We start from the raw sequence: 19,829 nt of genomic DNA, 5'->3' as shown, positions 1-19,829 counted from the left end.
TATTGTGTGTACAATATCTACGAACGATCGTGTCGTTATCTCTATGTGCAGGATCGGTGCTATACGATCGTTCGTGTATATCGTGCAGGAACGTTCGTCGTTCGTTTTCCGACGATAATAATTGGAAGTGTGTACGTAGCTTAATATTTGTTTTACTTTGTTCTTGTTTACTTTGTCATACAGAGCTAAATTTAAAAGCTAAAAAGTTACTTAAAGTTGGAAAAAAGTACTGAAGTAATCACATCCCTTGCCACATCCCTTGCAATAAACTTGTTATGTTAGCAGAGTTGAGCTTACAAGTTTAACGTTTTGGCCAGATTGTGTCTGCACATCTGGCTCTGCTTGAAAATCTATTTGGAGCATAGAAGTATTGTCCAAATTCACATGCAACAATACAATTTATCTGAGGCACTAATGACATTTTAAATCCCAAAACAAAATAAAGTAGTATATGGAGATGATTTACTAAATAAATTTTGTTTTACTTAAACAGCAAGTTTGACTTGAAGTCTTTCAAACACAGAGATGAGGAATGAGGATAATGCAAGTATGCATGATAATTGTGCCAAAGTAGTATGCCCAAAAAAACACATATTTATATGGAATTTCTTCTATGAATGAGGAAGCAAGATCTTTGCCCAAATGGCCACTGATACAGAAACGTGCAGAAAAAGACTTTGTAAACCAGTAATTGTGAGTGATCAGAAGCAAAGAGAAGTCAGACAATAACTGCAAGAATCTTTGGACATCGTCTTTTTTAGAGAACGACTTCCTCAGATCAGTTCCTCTTCCAAAAGAAAATTTTAGGATATCTGTTGTTTTTTTTACATTTACTGAACACTGCATCACTGTATGGGCGGTAAACTATATTCCTCATTTATAGTGTTGATGGCAAAGTTGAGATTTAGTCTAAAATCAAGATACTGGTATTTAAAGCCAACAATTACTGTTACTAATCTGTGTCACTAAATTATAGATAAAATAGAAGTAATTGCTACAAATAACACTTCTGTTTCCATTTATTTATTTTGTTTTCTAGAGGAAACCAATAACCCCTATTTGATCAGTAAAGATTAAAGCATACTGTTGCAGTGTCATTACTCATCCTAGGCAGGTCTGGCCACTTATTAAGTAAATAGACCCGTGAGCTAATATTAACATCTAATATACTTTGTAAAGTGCTGTAATTGTTAAACTGTTGTACAACTAAAATAGACATTGTTTAATGAAATAATGTAAAAGTAAAAATTAACCATATGGCAACACAATAAACTAAATATACCAACGTGCACATACTCCACACTACTTTAAAAAAAGAATAGAAGAGAAAGAAAAATGTGTTAAAATAATGTTACAACAGAAAAAAAGTGACAACAGTCTGTAACAAAACAAATTTGAACACATTTTCCATGCTAAAATCACCCAAATAAAATCTTGAAAACCTAGCATTAGCTGTTAACAACTAACAAGCTTAGTCTACGCTGCATTTGTAGTGGTTATGAATTAGCAGCTTAAGTTCTTCTGCAAAACTTTTACAAATTGAAAATGATTTATCACAGTAGAATGACAGGGCTAATTACAATTCACGTCTTATGTCAGTCATTTCAAATGCATTAGCTCTTTGATGATTGATAAAGGGTATTTAGATGTTGTGTTGTATGTCCTCTAAGCTTCATGCTTGTAGACAGGGGATCAGCAACATACAAACAGGAAAACAAACAAAAACTAATATTTATTTAAACTGCATCTGAAAATGAGAAGTTTAGAACTACAATGATTGCCTTTTTCATAACCTGTATTTGCAGGAAACATATGTTTTCTGTACATATTTGTCTGTCATAAGATAACAAAGATTATAGGAAAAAAATATGTTTTTTTTTATTAAATACTGCATACAGATGTTTCATGTTATTTTTACCAGTATTGTCAAGTTTACTAGGTTTATCAGAAATGCATGAAAAAAGGTCTGTTTACAGCGGATCAGATGACATACACAATACATATTCACCAGTGCTTGATCTACCATATTACCCATCCCAGCCCCAGTCCCAGATTCAAATTTCGTCCAGGACACTATCTGCATGGAGTTTGCAGGTTCTCCCCATGTTTGCGTGGGTTTCCTCCGGGTACTCTGGTTTCCTCCCACATTCCAAAAAAAAAGTGCAGTTAGGTTATTTGGCTTCCCCCAAAAATTGACCTTAGACTATATTAAAGACATATGACTGAGGTAGGGACATTAGATTGTGAGGCCCTTAGAGGGACAGCTAGTGACATGACTTTGGAGTTTGTACAGCGCTGCGTAACATGATGGCACTCTGACTAATCATAGAAATGATAGACCTGATAGAGATACCTGACCTGGAATATGCAGTCCAGTTTTGGACACCAGTTAACAAAAAGGATATTGTGGAATTGGAGAGAGTGCAGAGAAGGGCAACTAAACTTATAAAAGGAATGGAGGAGCTCAGCTATGAGGAGAGATTAGCTGAACCGAATCTATTCTCCCATTAGAAGCTGCCTTTAAGGGGGGATATGATCACCCTGTATAAATATATAAATGGTCCATATAGAGAACTCTCTTCCCAATTATTCACTGTGAGATCATTACAAAGAACAAGAGTGCACTTTTTGTGTCTGCAGGAAAAGAAGTTTAAGCTCCTGATAAGGAAGGGATTTTTCACTGTAAGGTCTTTGAAAATGTGAAATAGGCTTCCTCAAGAAGTAGTTTCAGCAAGTTCTATAGTTTGCCTTAAGAAAAAGCTGTATGTGTTTCTAGAAGCACAGAATACAACTGGGTATTAAGGCTTTAAAGTAAAGATAACAGTGACTGTTGATCCAGGGAAGATCGGATTGCCTCATGGAATCAGGAAGGAATTTTTTTTCTCCTTTTGGAGCAAATTGTACCAGTTGTTGTTGTACCTGTTTTTTTTTGCCTTCCTCTGGACTATGTTTATAGGGTTTTATATCTGGGATATGTTTATTTCCCTAGGGGTTGAACTTGATGGACTTAGGTTTGCTCTTTGTTGTGTTTAAAAGTTTTTAGGAGGTGGATGGATCTTTGTCAGTCCTCTAGCAACAACCACAACCAATTTCCAACTGCTGTGAGTTTCAGCTGATGACAGTTGTATTCAAGTCAATGGAAGCAGATAGCTTTTGATAGCTTTTGGAGTTCCGGAAAAATAAATGAAGACAATGTATATTTCAACTGACCAGACACAACCAAAGCTAAAATATGTGCCTTGGGTTGCTTAGCTTTTAAATCACAGATAAAAAAAAATGTACCTTAAAATTAAACAGTATACTTTTTATGCACATAATATAATATTATATTTATTTTTTATAACAGTATCACTAGACATATAATAGTAAATGATTAAGAAGAACAAAGAAAAAGGACCTTCATACTTTGAGGAAATCTTGGTGGATTATCATTGACATCGATGAGTGTAACATTGATGATAGTTGACCCAGATAGTCCCCCAACTTGACCCGCCATATCCTTGGCTTGAATAACAACAGAATAGTGCTCTCTTGCTTCTCGGTCCATATTAGGTAGTGCTGTCCTGATAACTCCTGAAAGAAAAAAACACAAAAAAGTGTTAACATTAGAATATAATACAATGTTAAAATTTGCATATATTATGCTCAATTTGTACAATGGGTTTGTAGAATACTGCTTGATGTGTCACAGTGCAAACTCATTAAATTTGGTGTAAAAATTGCCATTATACAAATAAATAGGCATGCAATCAAGAAATAGCCTGGCTGTCATGCTATACTGGTTGGGGATTTAATTTTCTTCATCATACCTACAGCTTTGGAAGAAAAGGTTATGATCATTCAACAGCACCAAAGGACATGTTAACAAGTCTCTGAACTTACAGTTGACAAATAGCAAAAAAATGCAAGTACACAAATATATGTAGGCTACCATTGCACTCTGTGTGTACCTGCCAGCGCGACATGATGTTCAAACACTTGGGCTGAATTATTAAAGCACTCCAATGCGGGAGAGGATACACTTTTATAAGTGAAGCTGGGTGATCCAGTAAACTTCGAATTGATTTCTTAAAGTATTTTGCTATTTTTAACACATGTTTTCAATCCTAGACCAGATCCATTTCAGATTTTCAGGATCACCCAGCCTCACTGATGAAAGTGTATTAGGCTCAGCTTGATAACTCCTAAAAGTTTTAAAATAGTCAAAAAAGCCCATATTGCCTAAATATACAATGCTTACACCCCTGACACGCATTAGAGTGACTAAACAACAAAATATGTCTGAATTATTCAACCAATGGAGGCATTTTGTTTTGTTGTTTTCTTCGGTGCCCAAGGTACAGACTTTCCACCCCCCTTTTGAAATTTTGAAACTGTCTGTAAAATCAACCCTATTTTTTAAGCTATAAGAAGAACGCATTATTAGTAGAACAGCAGGAATTCAGGAATCTTGACTTCCACATTCATAGCTGTATCAATGCAAGAATTTTCCAATACATATGGTGAAATTTTTTTTTAAATTCTGAACATATCAAATAACCATAAAACACATGCAGGTGGCATACATGGCGTCACTGCTAATTTTAGAATATGCACATGTACTGTAAGATAGTAAAAGATTTCTTTTTTTTAATTTTATAAATCTGCACAAAAACACAGCAGAATAATGGTCACATTTTAGACTTAAATTTAAACTGAATTAGACTGCAGTGAGAACTCTTTTAATAGCCCAATTGTAAGTTAGTTCTAACAGTTTTCAAGATGTTAAATAAACTAAGATATACATATTATTGGGGACCATTTTTCACAGCATGAAACAATATTTTAGCTCTTGACAATGACATCAAAATGCCATAAAATAACTGTACTCAATTGGAATAATCCATAATCTGTTCATGGAAAAAATGACACATGATTTTAGAACTTGAGTGGCTGTGTTGTTAATAATTAAGCACATGTTTATTGATGTGGACACACTATAGTGAACCAGCTACATAGGTGCATACTACTTGACTTCTAGAGTACTTACACTTGGTAGAAAAGTGTGATTTATTGCAGATGAGATATTGCCTAATTGCATTTTTTTTGTGGAACTATAGCTCTGAGGGTAAGTTGTTCAATACTTAAAGAATATTTTAACCAAGCTGTTAGTTTTCTATTGCCATGAATGAAAGAAATAAAAGCAGAGCAGTGTGCTTCAGGCACAAGTGGCAATGCACAGAGGTGAGCTTTCCAAAAAGCTTTTTCAAGTATGTCAGAATTGAAAAAAAAACCTCTTTTGTTGTTCACAATGAGATTCCCTATACTTTTAGAGTAGAAAATAACAGCCATATAAAGATTACCATCTGTTTAAAAATATACAAAATGTTGCAATTGCTATTTACACAAATGTGTTAAATCTAAATATATGTCTACAGTAGAAAGTAGAATTTAAAAAAAAGCATTCTAAAAAAAAAAAAAAAACATTCAGTTTAGAATCTATGTTACTCAAGATGTTCATGACACATACATACATACACACACACACACACACACACACACATTTAAAATATTATTTGAAAAAAATTGTGTACAAAAGGTAAAAGTATATATAGTTGCACATACAGCAGAATACACTTTTGATTTTCATAAGTCTGAATAGTGTTTGGATAATATATTCCTGTGTCTCCCTTCCCAACGTGTTTCACCCCTATATTGGGCTTCCTCAGGTGATATGGAGGATATTGCAACACAAATGCAGACTTGATTTACGAAGCAGTGCAAATCTGGATGTTCTGATATACACTTTAAAAACAATCATGATCCATGAAGTATTATGTTGGTGTCTGCTTGTATTTGTTCCCAAGTAAGAAAGTGAATATTGTATTAAAGATATTTTAGGGCATATTAAATGAAACAAGAAACTGGCAAAATACCATGTTTATATGATGCTAAGGATGTTTCAGAACCAATAGATGTAACGCAGGGTTTGTAAACCAGTAGATAGTAGAGGTATCCAGTAGGACGTGTGGGAACACGGACAAGCCGAGAAAAACAACTCATAGTTCTTAAACTGCCCAATCAGCAATTTGGGCTGTACCGTGCAAAAACGTTAAATGCTCCTGAAAACCCTGAATTATTATTATGAGGTTGGTGTATGAGAAGAGTTCTCACTGGAAATATCCCTTTTCTCAATAAATAAAGACATTGCTCTAACTACATTTCATTACCTCACTGTTATTGCCCATTCCTAGCAACTTCCTTCTAGGAGATGGTAATAACAGAAAAGGAAATTGGGTTCTCAGTGTTGCTCTCTTTAAGTCTTTAAAGACTAAAATAAAGCTTACATTCATACAAAGGATATACAGTATGTGCAATTCACGTAGCTGAAAATGACAACTACTGTAACATGAAGCCTTTTATGCTATGGTTTGATTTGTATCAATGATTCACTTTTGTGTAGCCATGTAGCAACATTTCGCATAGTTTGAGGAAGTATCAAAAATATTTTTATACTTATTTGTATCTTCTTACATGCAGCAGGCTTTCTTTCATCCTAAATTTTGGTGGGGAAGGTCTAACCAGCCAATAAGCAGGTATCACTAAACACTAAATCCTACCAATCACACTGTGTGTTCTTCTATCACAACTCTTGAGTTTTCAGCAACAATTTTAGCACACAACTAGCCAGAAAGAAACTTGACATACAGAAAACAGACTCGGATTAGCATTGGTAAACACTAGCAATGTTTTTAACAGTATCAAAAAAATGCATGTAGGAAGTGGGAGAATGTGTCTCAATGTGTCTCAATGTGTATTCAAGCACCTTAATGAAAATCTTCTATACATCTTCTTTTATATATCAGTAAATGTTACAATAATCCGATATACAGGAATTAAACACATATCACATTTCCCAGAACACACTGCTAACCCTGGCAAAAGGTGCCAGTAAGAGCTAAGGTTGCTAGGTACTCAGACATAATGCCGGCTAACATATATATACCGGTATATTTTTTTTTTTAGAGAGCCTGTTCACCATTCACTGTAGGACTGAACGTTAGAAGGGTGTAGGCGGTCTAAGATATAAGCTTTTTTTTCAACCTTTCATTTCAGAAAGATTTTCACTTAGGTTTGGTAGCATAGAAACATGTTAAAACCAAACACGTGGGCATGATTTCCTCAAAGCAAGAATTATGCATTCTGAAGCTTTAAGGCCTTTGGGGCTTTATGACAAGAAAAATTTGATAACATTTTCAGGAGATGAATGGTTTAATGATGATAATGACCTGAATTTCATTTAGGGATTAGTGCTGTTACTTATAGATTATCATGTTTTCTTTAAAATTTCCATCAGTTGCTTGGCAACTCTGAATTCACTCATGATTAGTGCTTCTTTTGTGTGTCCACCTACATTTTCTTCCTTTATCCACCATTCTTTGGTGGGATGTCAAATAAATCATTTTAAACATATTTTTTATAGGCTTTGCTCATATACATCCTCATCATGCTGATTACATGTCACACAATACTCGACCTAAGAAATACTAGCTATCAAAGCAGTTCCAAGGAACTAAAAAACAAATTATTAGATAGACTATTTAGCATTTCATCATAAGGTTCTGATAAATTTAGCTGGAGGTAAAGAGGTGTCCTAAACTATTATTAAGTTGTGCTGATTGGTAAGATCTATTTTCTGTACCCCTGGGTGTTAGGTATATTGCAAACACACTGTTACCTACACAACAAAACATAAACAATTCAATAAAAAAGCAATCCTAATTATTCAAAAGCATGCAATAATGCCGATTATATCTCCTCTGAATGTTAATTTAACAAATCAGCTTAAAATGTGCAGAACTGTTTGAGAAAAATGGAAAAGCTAAAATGAAGAAACAGGTGGGCAACTGCATAAAGTGATACATGATTCAGTTTTGATGATGAATGTTAAACAAATAATATGGTCTAAAAATCTTTTATGAATTCTTTTAACAAATAGAAAACCTACTATATATATATATATATATATATATATATATATATATATATATATAAAATATATATGCTGTATCAATAAAGATAGATTGTTTCCCCTCAATATACTCTTAGAAAACAAATTGATTCATACTTTGATCACAGCACTACACTAGATGGAATGAGCCCGTGTAATTTTATTTTTTTAAGTTTCAAAAGTAATTTTTTTGCCATTTCTATTTATCAGTGTTTTGAATATTAGCATTCTTGTGCCATAGGTTTATACTCAAGTTAATTTTAACAGGTAAAATGACAAGAAAAAAATTTCAGAATTTTCAATGACTAACTTAATTTTATTTGGTTATCATCAACAAATTTAGAAAGTGCTTGCAACTCACCCCAAAAAAGATGGGACAGAGGCAAAGTAAGACTGTAAAGTTTGTACAAGTATTATGCTGAAAGGTTCCCCAGTTAGCAGGTAGCTGGTAATGGTACGGGTATCAAGACATCTGCCAAAAGCTTTGTAAGAAAGGTTGGGTCGTGGCTCTGCACAAGCTACAACAACCTTCCCCAGGTATATCTCATCCTCTATATGCTACATGTTCTCTCTTAAAATGTTCCTCATGTCACAGCAAGATAATTGCATGTGCAAGCCCTGGTGTTAGGGCAGTAGAGCAGATAGCAATAAATGGAAACTTGTTTGAGGGTGTTTGCAATCAGGAGTAACTAAACACTACACAGCAGACCTCAAACTACTAAAGCTTAAAGGGGGAAATGACTTAACACAGATTATATGATTGATTATACTAATTGCTAGTTTCCATTTTATAACTTATATGTACACCACAAATATGTTACCTCGACTGAGCACGCCCCTATCACTTTGTATTATCCCCTATGCCATTTATACTTCCCTTAAAGTTTATGAATATATATTTCTATATCTATTATTATTTTTAAACCTTATTAAACAACCCTTAAGGTACTAGTAACTCTTCACTCATTACTATATACTTACCACTCACTACAGTGTAATATAACTAATAATCATTATATACCCAAGTCCTATCGAGCATGAACTTTTATTACTATGTTTGAGATATTCATTATATATATTTACGTTACTATAGGTCCCCCTTCTGGGTGCTTATCTTAAGCCCCTCTCCTCCCCATGGGAGGGGGTCTCCCCACATTTTCTACTCGTTTGGGACACTGATCCCTTCAGATGCTGTACACACATATATGCTCTATCTTGAAGGAATATGTAAGTTCTTTTCTCTTTTTTTTAACAATCATTATACCGTTGTTATTATGGACCTAATCTGAATATATACCACTGTATTATGGCATTTATTGATATTTTGTTCTGCATTCAGAATTATTGGACATGTTAATATTTCATAACACTTGATATATTGTTCCTATATTATGTATTCAGCAAACGAATATTATTACTACTTTTATAGTCTATGTACTGTTATATGGTCATCACATAAAAACATACATTAAGCTCAATGTTTTCCTCTGTTCATACTGCTTCTAAATTGACATTTTGTACCTGCTGTAAACCTAGATACTGCAAAGTAATCGTGCTCAACTTCCCTAAATGTAACTTCACCCCTGAAGAAGCCTAAATCGGGCAAAACGTGTCAGGTAATCGGGTAATTTTTGTGCAAAAAAAAACCCCTTCTTTATGTTTTATTCTTTGACTTAACACAGCAACAATAAACACCAACAGTATTTGTCCACATGTGGAACAATTACCAATAATAACTGGTGGACTTTACCCTGTCCCTGGGCTCCAAGCAGCGACTAATATTGCCTTGCCAAAATTTAGCTCCATGTTTGCTTTCTCTTATAGGCTAAAGAACATTAACTCTTAACAATTAAACAAAATAAATCCATAAGATGTTCCATTAGTTTTTGTTATTGTAATAGTAATTGAGTACACATTGGGTCTGACTTTTTAAAGTTCTTCAAGACTGGAAAGACTGGAGAACCTGGGACGTCCAGAAAACTTGGAATGGATCTAGTGTAGACAAAAAACATTTTACAACTATTAACAAATATTTTTAAAGAATCTATTTCAGGTTTATTCGATCACCCAGGTTCTCCCATGATAATTTATCTACTTTGGTCCTGGAGAGCTTTAATAAATCAGGCCCATTGAATGCATACTGAAATCTAGTAGAAAAACACAGGAATTGCTTAACAATAAATAAATTGCTAATACTTTTAACATGTAGAACGTAAACCAACAAAAAAAAAAAAAAAATTGTATATTTACAGTATGTATTCAATAAAAATATAGTGAACATAATGTTAAAATGCTGCTAATATATTTTATACATTTTCCTGAATAGCTGCAGAAGAGGTAGATTCAGCTAATATGAGGAAGGAAAAGTTGGCAGCACTAAAATACAGAAAGACTGAAATAAGCAGTAATACAGTAACAGTGTCATCACACAATGCAATGTGACAAAGAGGTGTTATTTAGGAGTGGCTAGACAGACTTGAGGGTCAGGTAGATGGGCAGTCTTGTTAAACACATCCTTTCTCTTGTAAACACAGTGATCTCAAACAGCAAAGTGCAGTATTTTAAAAGAAAGGCTTCAATTGAGAAGAAAAGGCTATGGCTGACCTGCAGTGCCCAAAATTGAAATACACCTCAACAGGATATATTGGGCTTGAATAATTAAAGCTCTCCAAGACTGGAGAAAATACACTTTCATCAGTGAACCTGGGTTATAAAAAAAACTGAAATTGACCTAGTTCAGGATTGAAAACATTTGCTAACAAATACCAAATGACTTTAGGACATCCATTCCAGTTTTACTGGATCACCCACAATCTCTGGAAAGAATCGTATGTCAAACACAACCACTGACTTATCATCAACATTACTCCAATAAAGCGAGATGAGAGAATGTGATGAACTACATTTGAAATGACAACATCCATGCACTTGAACCCTTACAAATTATTTAAAAGGAGGTTAAGGTTTTGTAACTAGGTAAAACTGTAAGGTTGGCACCTTTCTTTGCTCCACTGCAGTTATAAAAAATTTCTATGGTCAATTTCCCACCATTAACTTGCTGCCAATTTCATCACCTTGATTAAGTCATCAAAAAATTAAGAAAAATGAAAAAATCAAGAAAAGCAAACCTAATTGCTGAAAGGAATTGAAGTAATTTTTTGCAATTATTACACCATTATTTTCTATAGCATATCTTCCTGCGAAAAGAAACAAAAACAAAACCTAATATAAAAAAATTAGCTACTTAGACACACATCACATGGTAGCTGATAATAATCATGTACTTTTGCTGCAGCTCTAAAAAAAAAATCATCCTTTATCCTTTATTTTGTAAACTGACTTGTGTTTGTCTTCAAATCTTTGAGCATTTTAACATGGGTCTAAATAAATATGAAATATTACAACAGCTTTAATTTATGTGTTCATTTCCCTATGCACTTTTAATGCTGTTCTTTTATTAACAGTAGATAAAGCATTTATTTTATATTTGTTTGTGTCTAAATCTCTAAACCAAGGTCACATTGCTAAGATGTTTAGTTTTCATGGAGAAGATTAGATTGCTAAAGGACCAATTTTAATGCATTCCTTTCTTTTCATCATAATAATCATCATGCAATTTGATATTTAGTAAAAAAAATAAACTTATAAGGTATAGATACATAGAGGTTATGCTTATTATTGTCATTTTTTAACCAGCACAATATATCACTAGACATTTTACAGCTGTGATAAATGCAGAAAAATTGTGTGGTGCCTTAATGTGCTAGGGAAATAGAATAGGCCTAAAACTTTGAGTCGCCAAACAGGATTGACCCAGGAAATTACCATTAGAAACTTTACAGCTATGAAAAGACTGTGTGTGGCACCTACCTACAATGCCTGTGAACCTGAACATTTGGGGGTATGTGGGGGTACACCTTCTCAACATTGGGGGTATGTGCGTCATCAGCAACTGGATCAACAACCAATTTTCCACAACATCTCTTTGCACTGCTGTTTTTTGGTCTCCCTCTGGCATGATGGCAGGAGATCAGTCATTTTCCCTTTTTTTCTGAGATCTAAAATTACAACCATCCAATAATAGTCCTTCTCCTTGATGACCTAAATCCTGGGTTCTATGCGGCATACATGAGCTCATTTACAACAAATTGCTGGCAGCATAAGAGTTTTTAAGGGCAAGTTTGTCCTCTGTATTCTAAACCCACCTACTTGGAATCCATCCCATTTCCTCCTCCACACTGTTAGCACCTCAACCATTCTCCCTATTGATCTTCTGCTGCCTTTGACATTTATGGATTTTATTATATGCTTACTGGTCCTGAGACAGCAGCAAAATCTGTTTTTCCTTTGCTGCTGTGCTTCCAGTTCTGGGTTTATGCCTGCATGCCATGTGTGCTCCAGAAGGAATAGCATAGTGATTGTATCATTTATCCTGACACCATCATGGCTTACCATCTTAATCACCTCTATAAAGGGTGATAAATGCTATATTCTGAAATAGTAGCTAATGATTGGGTGAGAGGAACCTCAGCTCCTCAGAACCTCTCCATATGCTTTAACCTCCCTAGCGGTCTAATTCCATCCAAGTTTATTTTTCATTGTAGGCTGTAATTCTTAGGCATAACTCACTAATATTTATTAATAATTTAATTAAAATGTAATAATAAACTTTAAATAACAAAACACAAAAATCCGTTAAAAAAATAAAAAAAATATTTAAACATGTAATGTAACTGTATAGTAGCATATATAATATATATAATGTCATTATCTATATATTATATGAATATTTCTTTGTATTAGACTCAATACAGCTATTTTGTAATGAATCCAATACAAAATGATTTGAATTTCCTGCAGCTAAGTCCCGGCCGCACCGACACATGTACTGGCATCACTGGGTAACCCCGTAGATCTCGTCTCTGCACATCGCGGCTGGAGATCGGAGGAGGCAGACATGTCCCCAGGACCTGCGGGGACCAGCCGGACGCCGGGGGATAGCGACGGAACAAGGTAAGTGGGTTTTTTTCCTTCTTTTAGGTACTCCGAGTCTGACTCAGGATTACTGCTTTTTGCATGTAAAATTGACCCAGAGTCAGACTTGGGATTACCGCTAGGGGCTTAATAATACTCCTTTATAACATACTAATGATAGTGAAGCCTATAAAAGAAGTGCAGATGTAGCATCTTGATATAGCTGGATATTTGGATATTCTATTATCCAAACCTTCTTTATTACTAAACTGCTGTAAACAAATTGGCATCTTTTCAGCATAGGCACCTTTTCTTTAGCCAGGCCTTTATTGGGTAAACCAGGTCTGCGTAACATACATCATGTTTAAAATATAGCCAAATTTTAATCATAAAAGCAGTAATAATTTTTATCAATGATCCTCTATAGAGACCTGCTATGTTTGAATCCTCTAACTGGCCATCACCTTCATTTGCAAAACATTTGACATCCTGCAAATTAGGATTTTTGCCATTTCTTCCACTTTGGATACATATTGACATATTTGCTTGCTGAAACCAGGTACACTGCTATGCCAACAAGTCAGATCATCAATGTTTATTAGGAGTAAACACTAAACTGTGGTATGACTGTGACTGGTTTTGGTGATTTCCCAACAGCATTGACATAAAGCTGAATGTACACAAAAACGGTTGGCCTTATTTAATAAGGCTCTTCAAGACTGGAGAAGATATACTTTCATGGGAGAACCTGAGTGACCCAGTAAACCTGGGATGGACCTGACCCAGGATTGAAAACATTTGTCAACCAATAGCAAATGATTGTAAGAAATCCAATCAAAGTTTGCTGTATCACCCAGGTTCTCTGCTGATTATCTATCTTCTCCAGTCTCAGAGACCTTTAATAAATCAGGCCCAATATGGGAAGTGAGTGTGAACACTAGCAACTCACACTTATTAACAGATCAAGTGGCCAAGAATGACCCTGTCTTGTAATGGCAGCAAAGTTAATTCAAACAGTACTAAAGCTTTGTAACATGTGATTTGATTTCTTTTCTAACCTGACCAGTTTTTGGATAATGTATGGCAATTAAAATGATGTTGAATCATTGTAATGTGCAATATATTTTACCAAAAAAAAAGTTTTTTTCTTAAAATTGAAATGTGATTTTTTGTCTGTATTGTACTATGTCCCTTGTGTTCCTTTACTGTTGCCTGTATTGTACTTTCTACAGCACTAAAGAAGATTATGGTGCCTAAATTATGGCAATTTATAAAAAAATAAGAAGAAGAATAACAGAATGAGATTGAAAATAAGTATAAGCAACATTTAAATCAGATTAAAGCATTAAAATATGTAATTATTGCAAGCTGGTACAACTGCCCATTACTAGGGAGCGTTTTAGTGGTAGAGTCTCAGTTGTGCAACTGCTACATTTATGCTGAGAACAGTTTAAAGCATTATGCATCCTAATCAATCTGATTTTTTAATTTCTTTCATGGGTCAAATAATCTCAAAATGTGCTTTATAGCCTGAGCCACAACTTGATGAAGAAGTTGTTAGTAGTGTTGTTAAAATTCCAATACTATTTGTTTAGATTAAGACATGTAGAGGGCCATTTTACAGACATATATTATTATACTATATTATTAGGTTAAAAAACTTAATTTCTGTCCATTAAATTCAAATAGTAGTCATTATATATATATAAATATAAATATATATATATATATATATATATATATATAAATCCTAGGAAATACCTGTTTCTACTTCTATTCTCTTATCACATATTCCCTTTATTTCCAAAGCATTGCTAAGAAACACTGAAAAAGTTCAGCAGTTCTGGTGTAATGAGGTAGGAAATATATTTTAACATATTCTCAATCTTTCTCTAGTGCCATTTCTTTCTGTAGGTCAGCTGTGACAAATTGATTTATACATATTTCACTCTATTTGCTATCTTCTCCTCTATTAAACATCACAGAACAATCTGCAATATGGTTCCACATGCGCCCTTACATTATCTAAAGTCTAAATATTAGGAGTACAGTGTAAGGAAGAATATGAAATCCCCTTTTCCCCAATTACATAGAAATTTCAAGAATAGATAAAAAAGAAGGTCAGTAATCAGCAGCCTTTACATTCATTACTGCCACTGCTAGTCACCATCCCATCAATCTTCTGGCTTCATTCAGAGTTCTCGCTTTATAACGCATTATATGCCTAATGAAATCAGCTGACAGGGAAAAAAAAGACAACTGCTCAAAAGTTCAAACACAATGCAGCATATTGTTTAATTTACAACCAAAGCATTGACCTTTTGATTTTGCAGTTTTGTATTTATTTAAAATATATGAAAGTATGTTTTAAAATTAATGTAAAGCTAAAATCCAGGCATTCATGACTGCATTGCAAAACAATAGCAAATGATTTTTAAGAAATCCATTCCAGGTTTGCTAGATCACCTTAGTTCTACCATGATAGTTTAGCGCCTCCATTCATAGACAGCTTTCATAAATCAGGCTCAGTGAGTAGAAAGAAGACCTGTAAGTTAAAGTGAAACTGCATCAAACAAACTTCAGGCTCCTTAACTGTAAATCTAAGTTTTGTGGGATAAAACACTTTGACAAGTAAAATAGCTTCTACATATGTATATCATTTGTGAATCTTGCTGCTTGACATTCAGTTTTGAAGAATTAGTAAATCAATAATTATCAATTAGTTTTCTTAAAATATTTATCATTGCCTTATTCTGCCCAAAAAAGGAGCAGTTTTGTGTGCAAAATTATACTACTATTAGCACTAATTATGCTATGTATTGTCCCATTTAACCATAACAACATAAAAAGCTTAAAAAAAAGACATGGCCTTCGGCTATTTTATATTTCCTCTATAAGTGGTTGGATCCTTTTTAAATGCAAAATGTAATTATCTGAAATTTGATTTGCAGGGGGGGGGCATTTGTTTTGTATGCTGATGATTGGGAGTGGTCAGTACTTAGTCGGCCTTACAAGAAAAGTAGGTTTAGACCTTTACTAATACTCTTGCATGAGTTTATATAGATGCCTATAATTAAATAGCTTTCATTTTGCATTTGTGAACAATGTAATGTGTATGCACCATAAATGCCGAAAAGTAGAAATGTAAATGGGACCTAACAGTACAAAAGCAATCACATAGGCTCTAAAATATTGTCATGTTGTCACCCTTCTTACTTTGTGCAGTCATATTGCACAGCAAGAGTAGGTGATTTAAAGAATATAAAAAGGATTTTACAAATATTTTTTTAATATAAGCCTTTTACTGTAAATGTGTTTCAGTCTGTTTAGCTGAAATTGCTCTTCAACAATGGTTAATGATGCTCTTTTTTATTTTTAATGGGGCTCAATGAATGAATTTAATGAATATTCATTAAAGAAAAACCTTTGACAGATTAACATGTAGAATAATTATTTTGAGACTTGCCTTCTCTAACCAGGTGTTAAAGTTTCTATTAAATACTGTATGCTGTTCAGATTAGCTGTCAGAGTTCTAAATGGTGTTACATTCAGCTTGGCATTAACTATGTAGGAGTAGTACATATTTTTGCAGCGTAGGAGCATTGGAGACTCTTCTTTGGGACACATTTTCTTTAGACATTAAAAAATCTTCACTTGTAGCCCATGAGAGATCATGTGCTGCTGTTTATTGAGAAAAACATCTGTAAAGGAGAGACTAATGTCATAACTTCATGCATCATGTAACTCCTTCTGAATCATTAGACAAGAAATGGCCAGTATGGGACCCAAACACCTAAAACATATCTGTTTCTACTTAGCTTAATGGCTATTAGTGTTTGTCACCTTACCTTAAAAGGGAGAGTTTTAGGATGGACATATGGTAAGAAATTGTCAGTTAGGAACTTTCTTACATGAAATAAGTAGGATGTCAGGGGCCACCTTACCCCAGATTAGGGTTCCGCCAATTTTTGCATTCAGTAATTTCCTCCTCCTAACTTTCTCCTTCTCCTTCCTCAGGGTTATAACAATTGTAACTCTCTTGCAGATATACTTTCTTGATCCCTTGTTTTATTTAAATTATGGTGTAATAAGAGAAACCATCATTTGTTTTACGATAGCTTTTCCAGTTGGAAAAACCTTTACATTCAATTTGATTTAATGATTTAGCTTGCCGTTAAAGCTTAATAATTTTTCCAGGACATTAGTAGCTGGGTTTTCTCGGTTCAACACAAAAATACTTTATGGAAGTTGGTGGTTAATGTTAATATAAAAACTGTTACCCATAAATTTTAAAGGTAATACATACTTGCCGATAAAAATAATAATAATAATAGGCAAAAATAAAAGCATCTAGCAAACTGAACATTTCCCTACAAAACCCCCCTACATCCACCCTACATATTTCCTGTCTGCTTTTAAAGATACAGCATGTTTATTGTTATTATATAACGTTGTTTTTTTAATGAAAAATCATTATTTCATTGTTCAAAATTATATTTATATAATATATGCTATACATATTTATATTTTATATGTATAGGTTGCCCCTATTCCTAGGTTATAGCTGAGAATATTATTATTGGTTGAAGGAAGTGGTAAAACTGAAAAGTCTGTAACATATAACACAATTACAATCCAGGCTTCAGAAAGGTATTGAAGCATACCATTGACTCTCCTGGTGTTTCTTACAAAAGTTCGGCACTGATGTGAAAAGCAGTCTGCATTTTCAGCAATCATGTTTGCTTGCTTGTTTTAGTTTACAGTACACACACTTAATCAGTTATCCATCTGTCACTTGTAAATGTCAAGATGTGCTCACAAATGTGAGATTTATTCATCATGTAGACAGGTGACCATAAAGAAAAGTACAATCTTGAACTGGCTATCAAGTAATCATAAAAATGCATTTTAAAAAATATGCATTATCACAGCATAAAATGGCCAGGTTGGTAAAATAACAATACATTTATGATAAATGGTAATAATACTAATAATAACAATCCAATAATAAAGAAAAAGTTACTGTAGTATATCCAAAAAAAGACAAAATTGGAAATATTAGAAATTAATTGGGTGTACATGCATGTAATAATGTGTCTAATTAAAAAGTAAAAATGTCAGGAGAACAATATCAATGTCAAGTATTAGAAAATGACAATATTGTGACTTAAGTGGTTAACGCTCATTAGGAAGGACTGCTTATTAAAAAATATACAAATACTTAATTGACCATAGTCTGATCAATGGTGCACATTGATGTGCTGGAAAGACAGAATGAATCCCCTACACAGATCTTTCTTTATGATGTTTGTATGTCCCTTGCTCATGCAAGTTCCCTCTCGGCGACTCTCACTACCTGAAAATAGACTGCTACAATAACTAGATTTGAAACAAACTGACTAAAAAATATACATACAAGTTAAAATTAGGTTACAAGATTGTACCGGGTTACAGTTTATAGTGTAATGTAAATGGCCCATATAGACTATGAAGTGCTAGATCATATAGCAAAAAGGCAAAAGTAATACAAGATTGAAGAAGACTAGTAATCATTCGATGTGCTCTTTAAAGGTCTTAAGGTCAACTTTTGGAGCAACTGGGTATAATGTGCACTAACATATGACAATTTGATTTGACGAACATAACGGGAGTGAAACCTGGAAAAACACAGATGTCTGGCTGTTTTTGGCAGTGTTTCTTAAACCAGAACATCAAACATTTTTATTTTTCTCTAAAACTTTAACATCTCTAAACTTTAAACACTTTAACTTGTGTCTAGGGCAGTGGTTCCTAACCAGGGTTCCTCCGGGCGTTTTTTGAGCAATGTGCAATTTAAGTCCCTTAGGTCAGTATATGTGACACCAGTGGTGATATTCTTCTCAATGGCAAGCCATGTAAGAGACATCCTACCTACTGACTACCACACTAATATACTGTGAGCTATGGATATATATTTGTATTGGGGGTTAAGAAAAGGTCCCAGCTGTAATAGCCTCCCTCACTTTGTTTAAAAGCAAGCATAAGGCTTCCTGTGACCTCAACAGCTTTCAGGGTGGAAGCCAAGAGGAAAGAATGCATACCCTCATCTTCTTCTGAGATCATGGCTGTCACCTACAATAGGAGATGATTGTATACTTTCTGACCTCTTTACCTAACGCTATACTCAATCTAGAAAACAGTGCCCCCTGCAAGTTACTTATTTTGTTGCTTGTTCTCAGAAATCTCCAAGTATGCTGACTGCAATGTAGGTAACCAAATATGCATACTACCGCAATTGTGCAAATCCTAAAGCAACAATTACATGGCCAAATGCAACTTGTCACTTTTGGAAATTGCCCCATGATCTGACCCAGCTGCATGCAAAAAATGGTTCACAACCTCTCCCATTCAATTTATTAGGAAAAGTTGGTTGGGCCCATAGAGTAACACTGCAGCTCACTGTGGCTATAAAATGGCCCTTAACATCTAAGGGGAATACCTAATATCTGTAAATCTAATGCAATACAAAAAATACATTACAGAATTGAAAATATTGTTGAAATTACTTTCCAGATAATGTCTGTTATTAAAATTAATTAATAATACTAAAACAACATTAATGTTTTTCACCCAGATTTTTACTGAGGAAAATAAACTATTGGAAATATATATTTGCTTTTACATTTTAGAGAGCAGCATAGCATATAAAAGTAATAGTAATAATAAAAGTGCAGAAATAAACACTTTTTAAATCATCATTGCAAAACATGCATAAAGAAACAGTACCAGAAGTTTAATAAATGTCAAGATTTATGAAGATGACTAAATATCAAAATGCAAAATTATTGCTTAAAAGCTTTTTTTGCTGTTGTTACTTTTTTATACC

The 19,829-nt window shown here is 33.9% G+C and overlaps 1 protein-coding gene across 1 annotated transcript in view; it reads right to left on the bottom strand.

The window, feature by feature from the left end:
• Positions 1 to 19,829, bottom strand: part of CDH18 (cadherin 18) — a 327,191-nt gene that overhangs the window by 92,197 nt on the left and 215,165 nt on the right. The window contains exon 5 of the mRNA XM_072411849.1: positions 3,406 to 3,573. Coding sequence (XP_072267950.1) covers positions 3,406 to 3,573 — 168 coding nt within the window. The remainder of the gene's footprint in view (positions 1 to 3,405; positions 3,574 to 19,829) is intronic.

This window comes from Pyxicephalus adspersus, chromosome 5, assembly GCF_032062135.1.
Source record: "Pyxicephalus adspersus chromosome 5, UCB_Pads_2.0, whole genome shotgun sequence".
Lineage (NCBI taxonomy): Eukaryota > Metazoa > Chordata > Amphibia > Anura > Pyxicephalidae > Pyxicephalus > Pyxicephalus adspersus.
The sequence above is the reverse complement of the archived record's forward strand: the minus strand, read 5'-3'. Positions and strand labels throughout refer to the sequence as shown.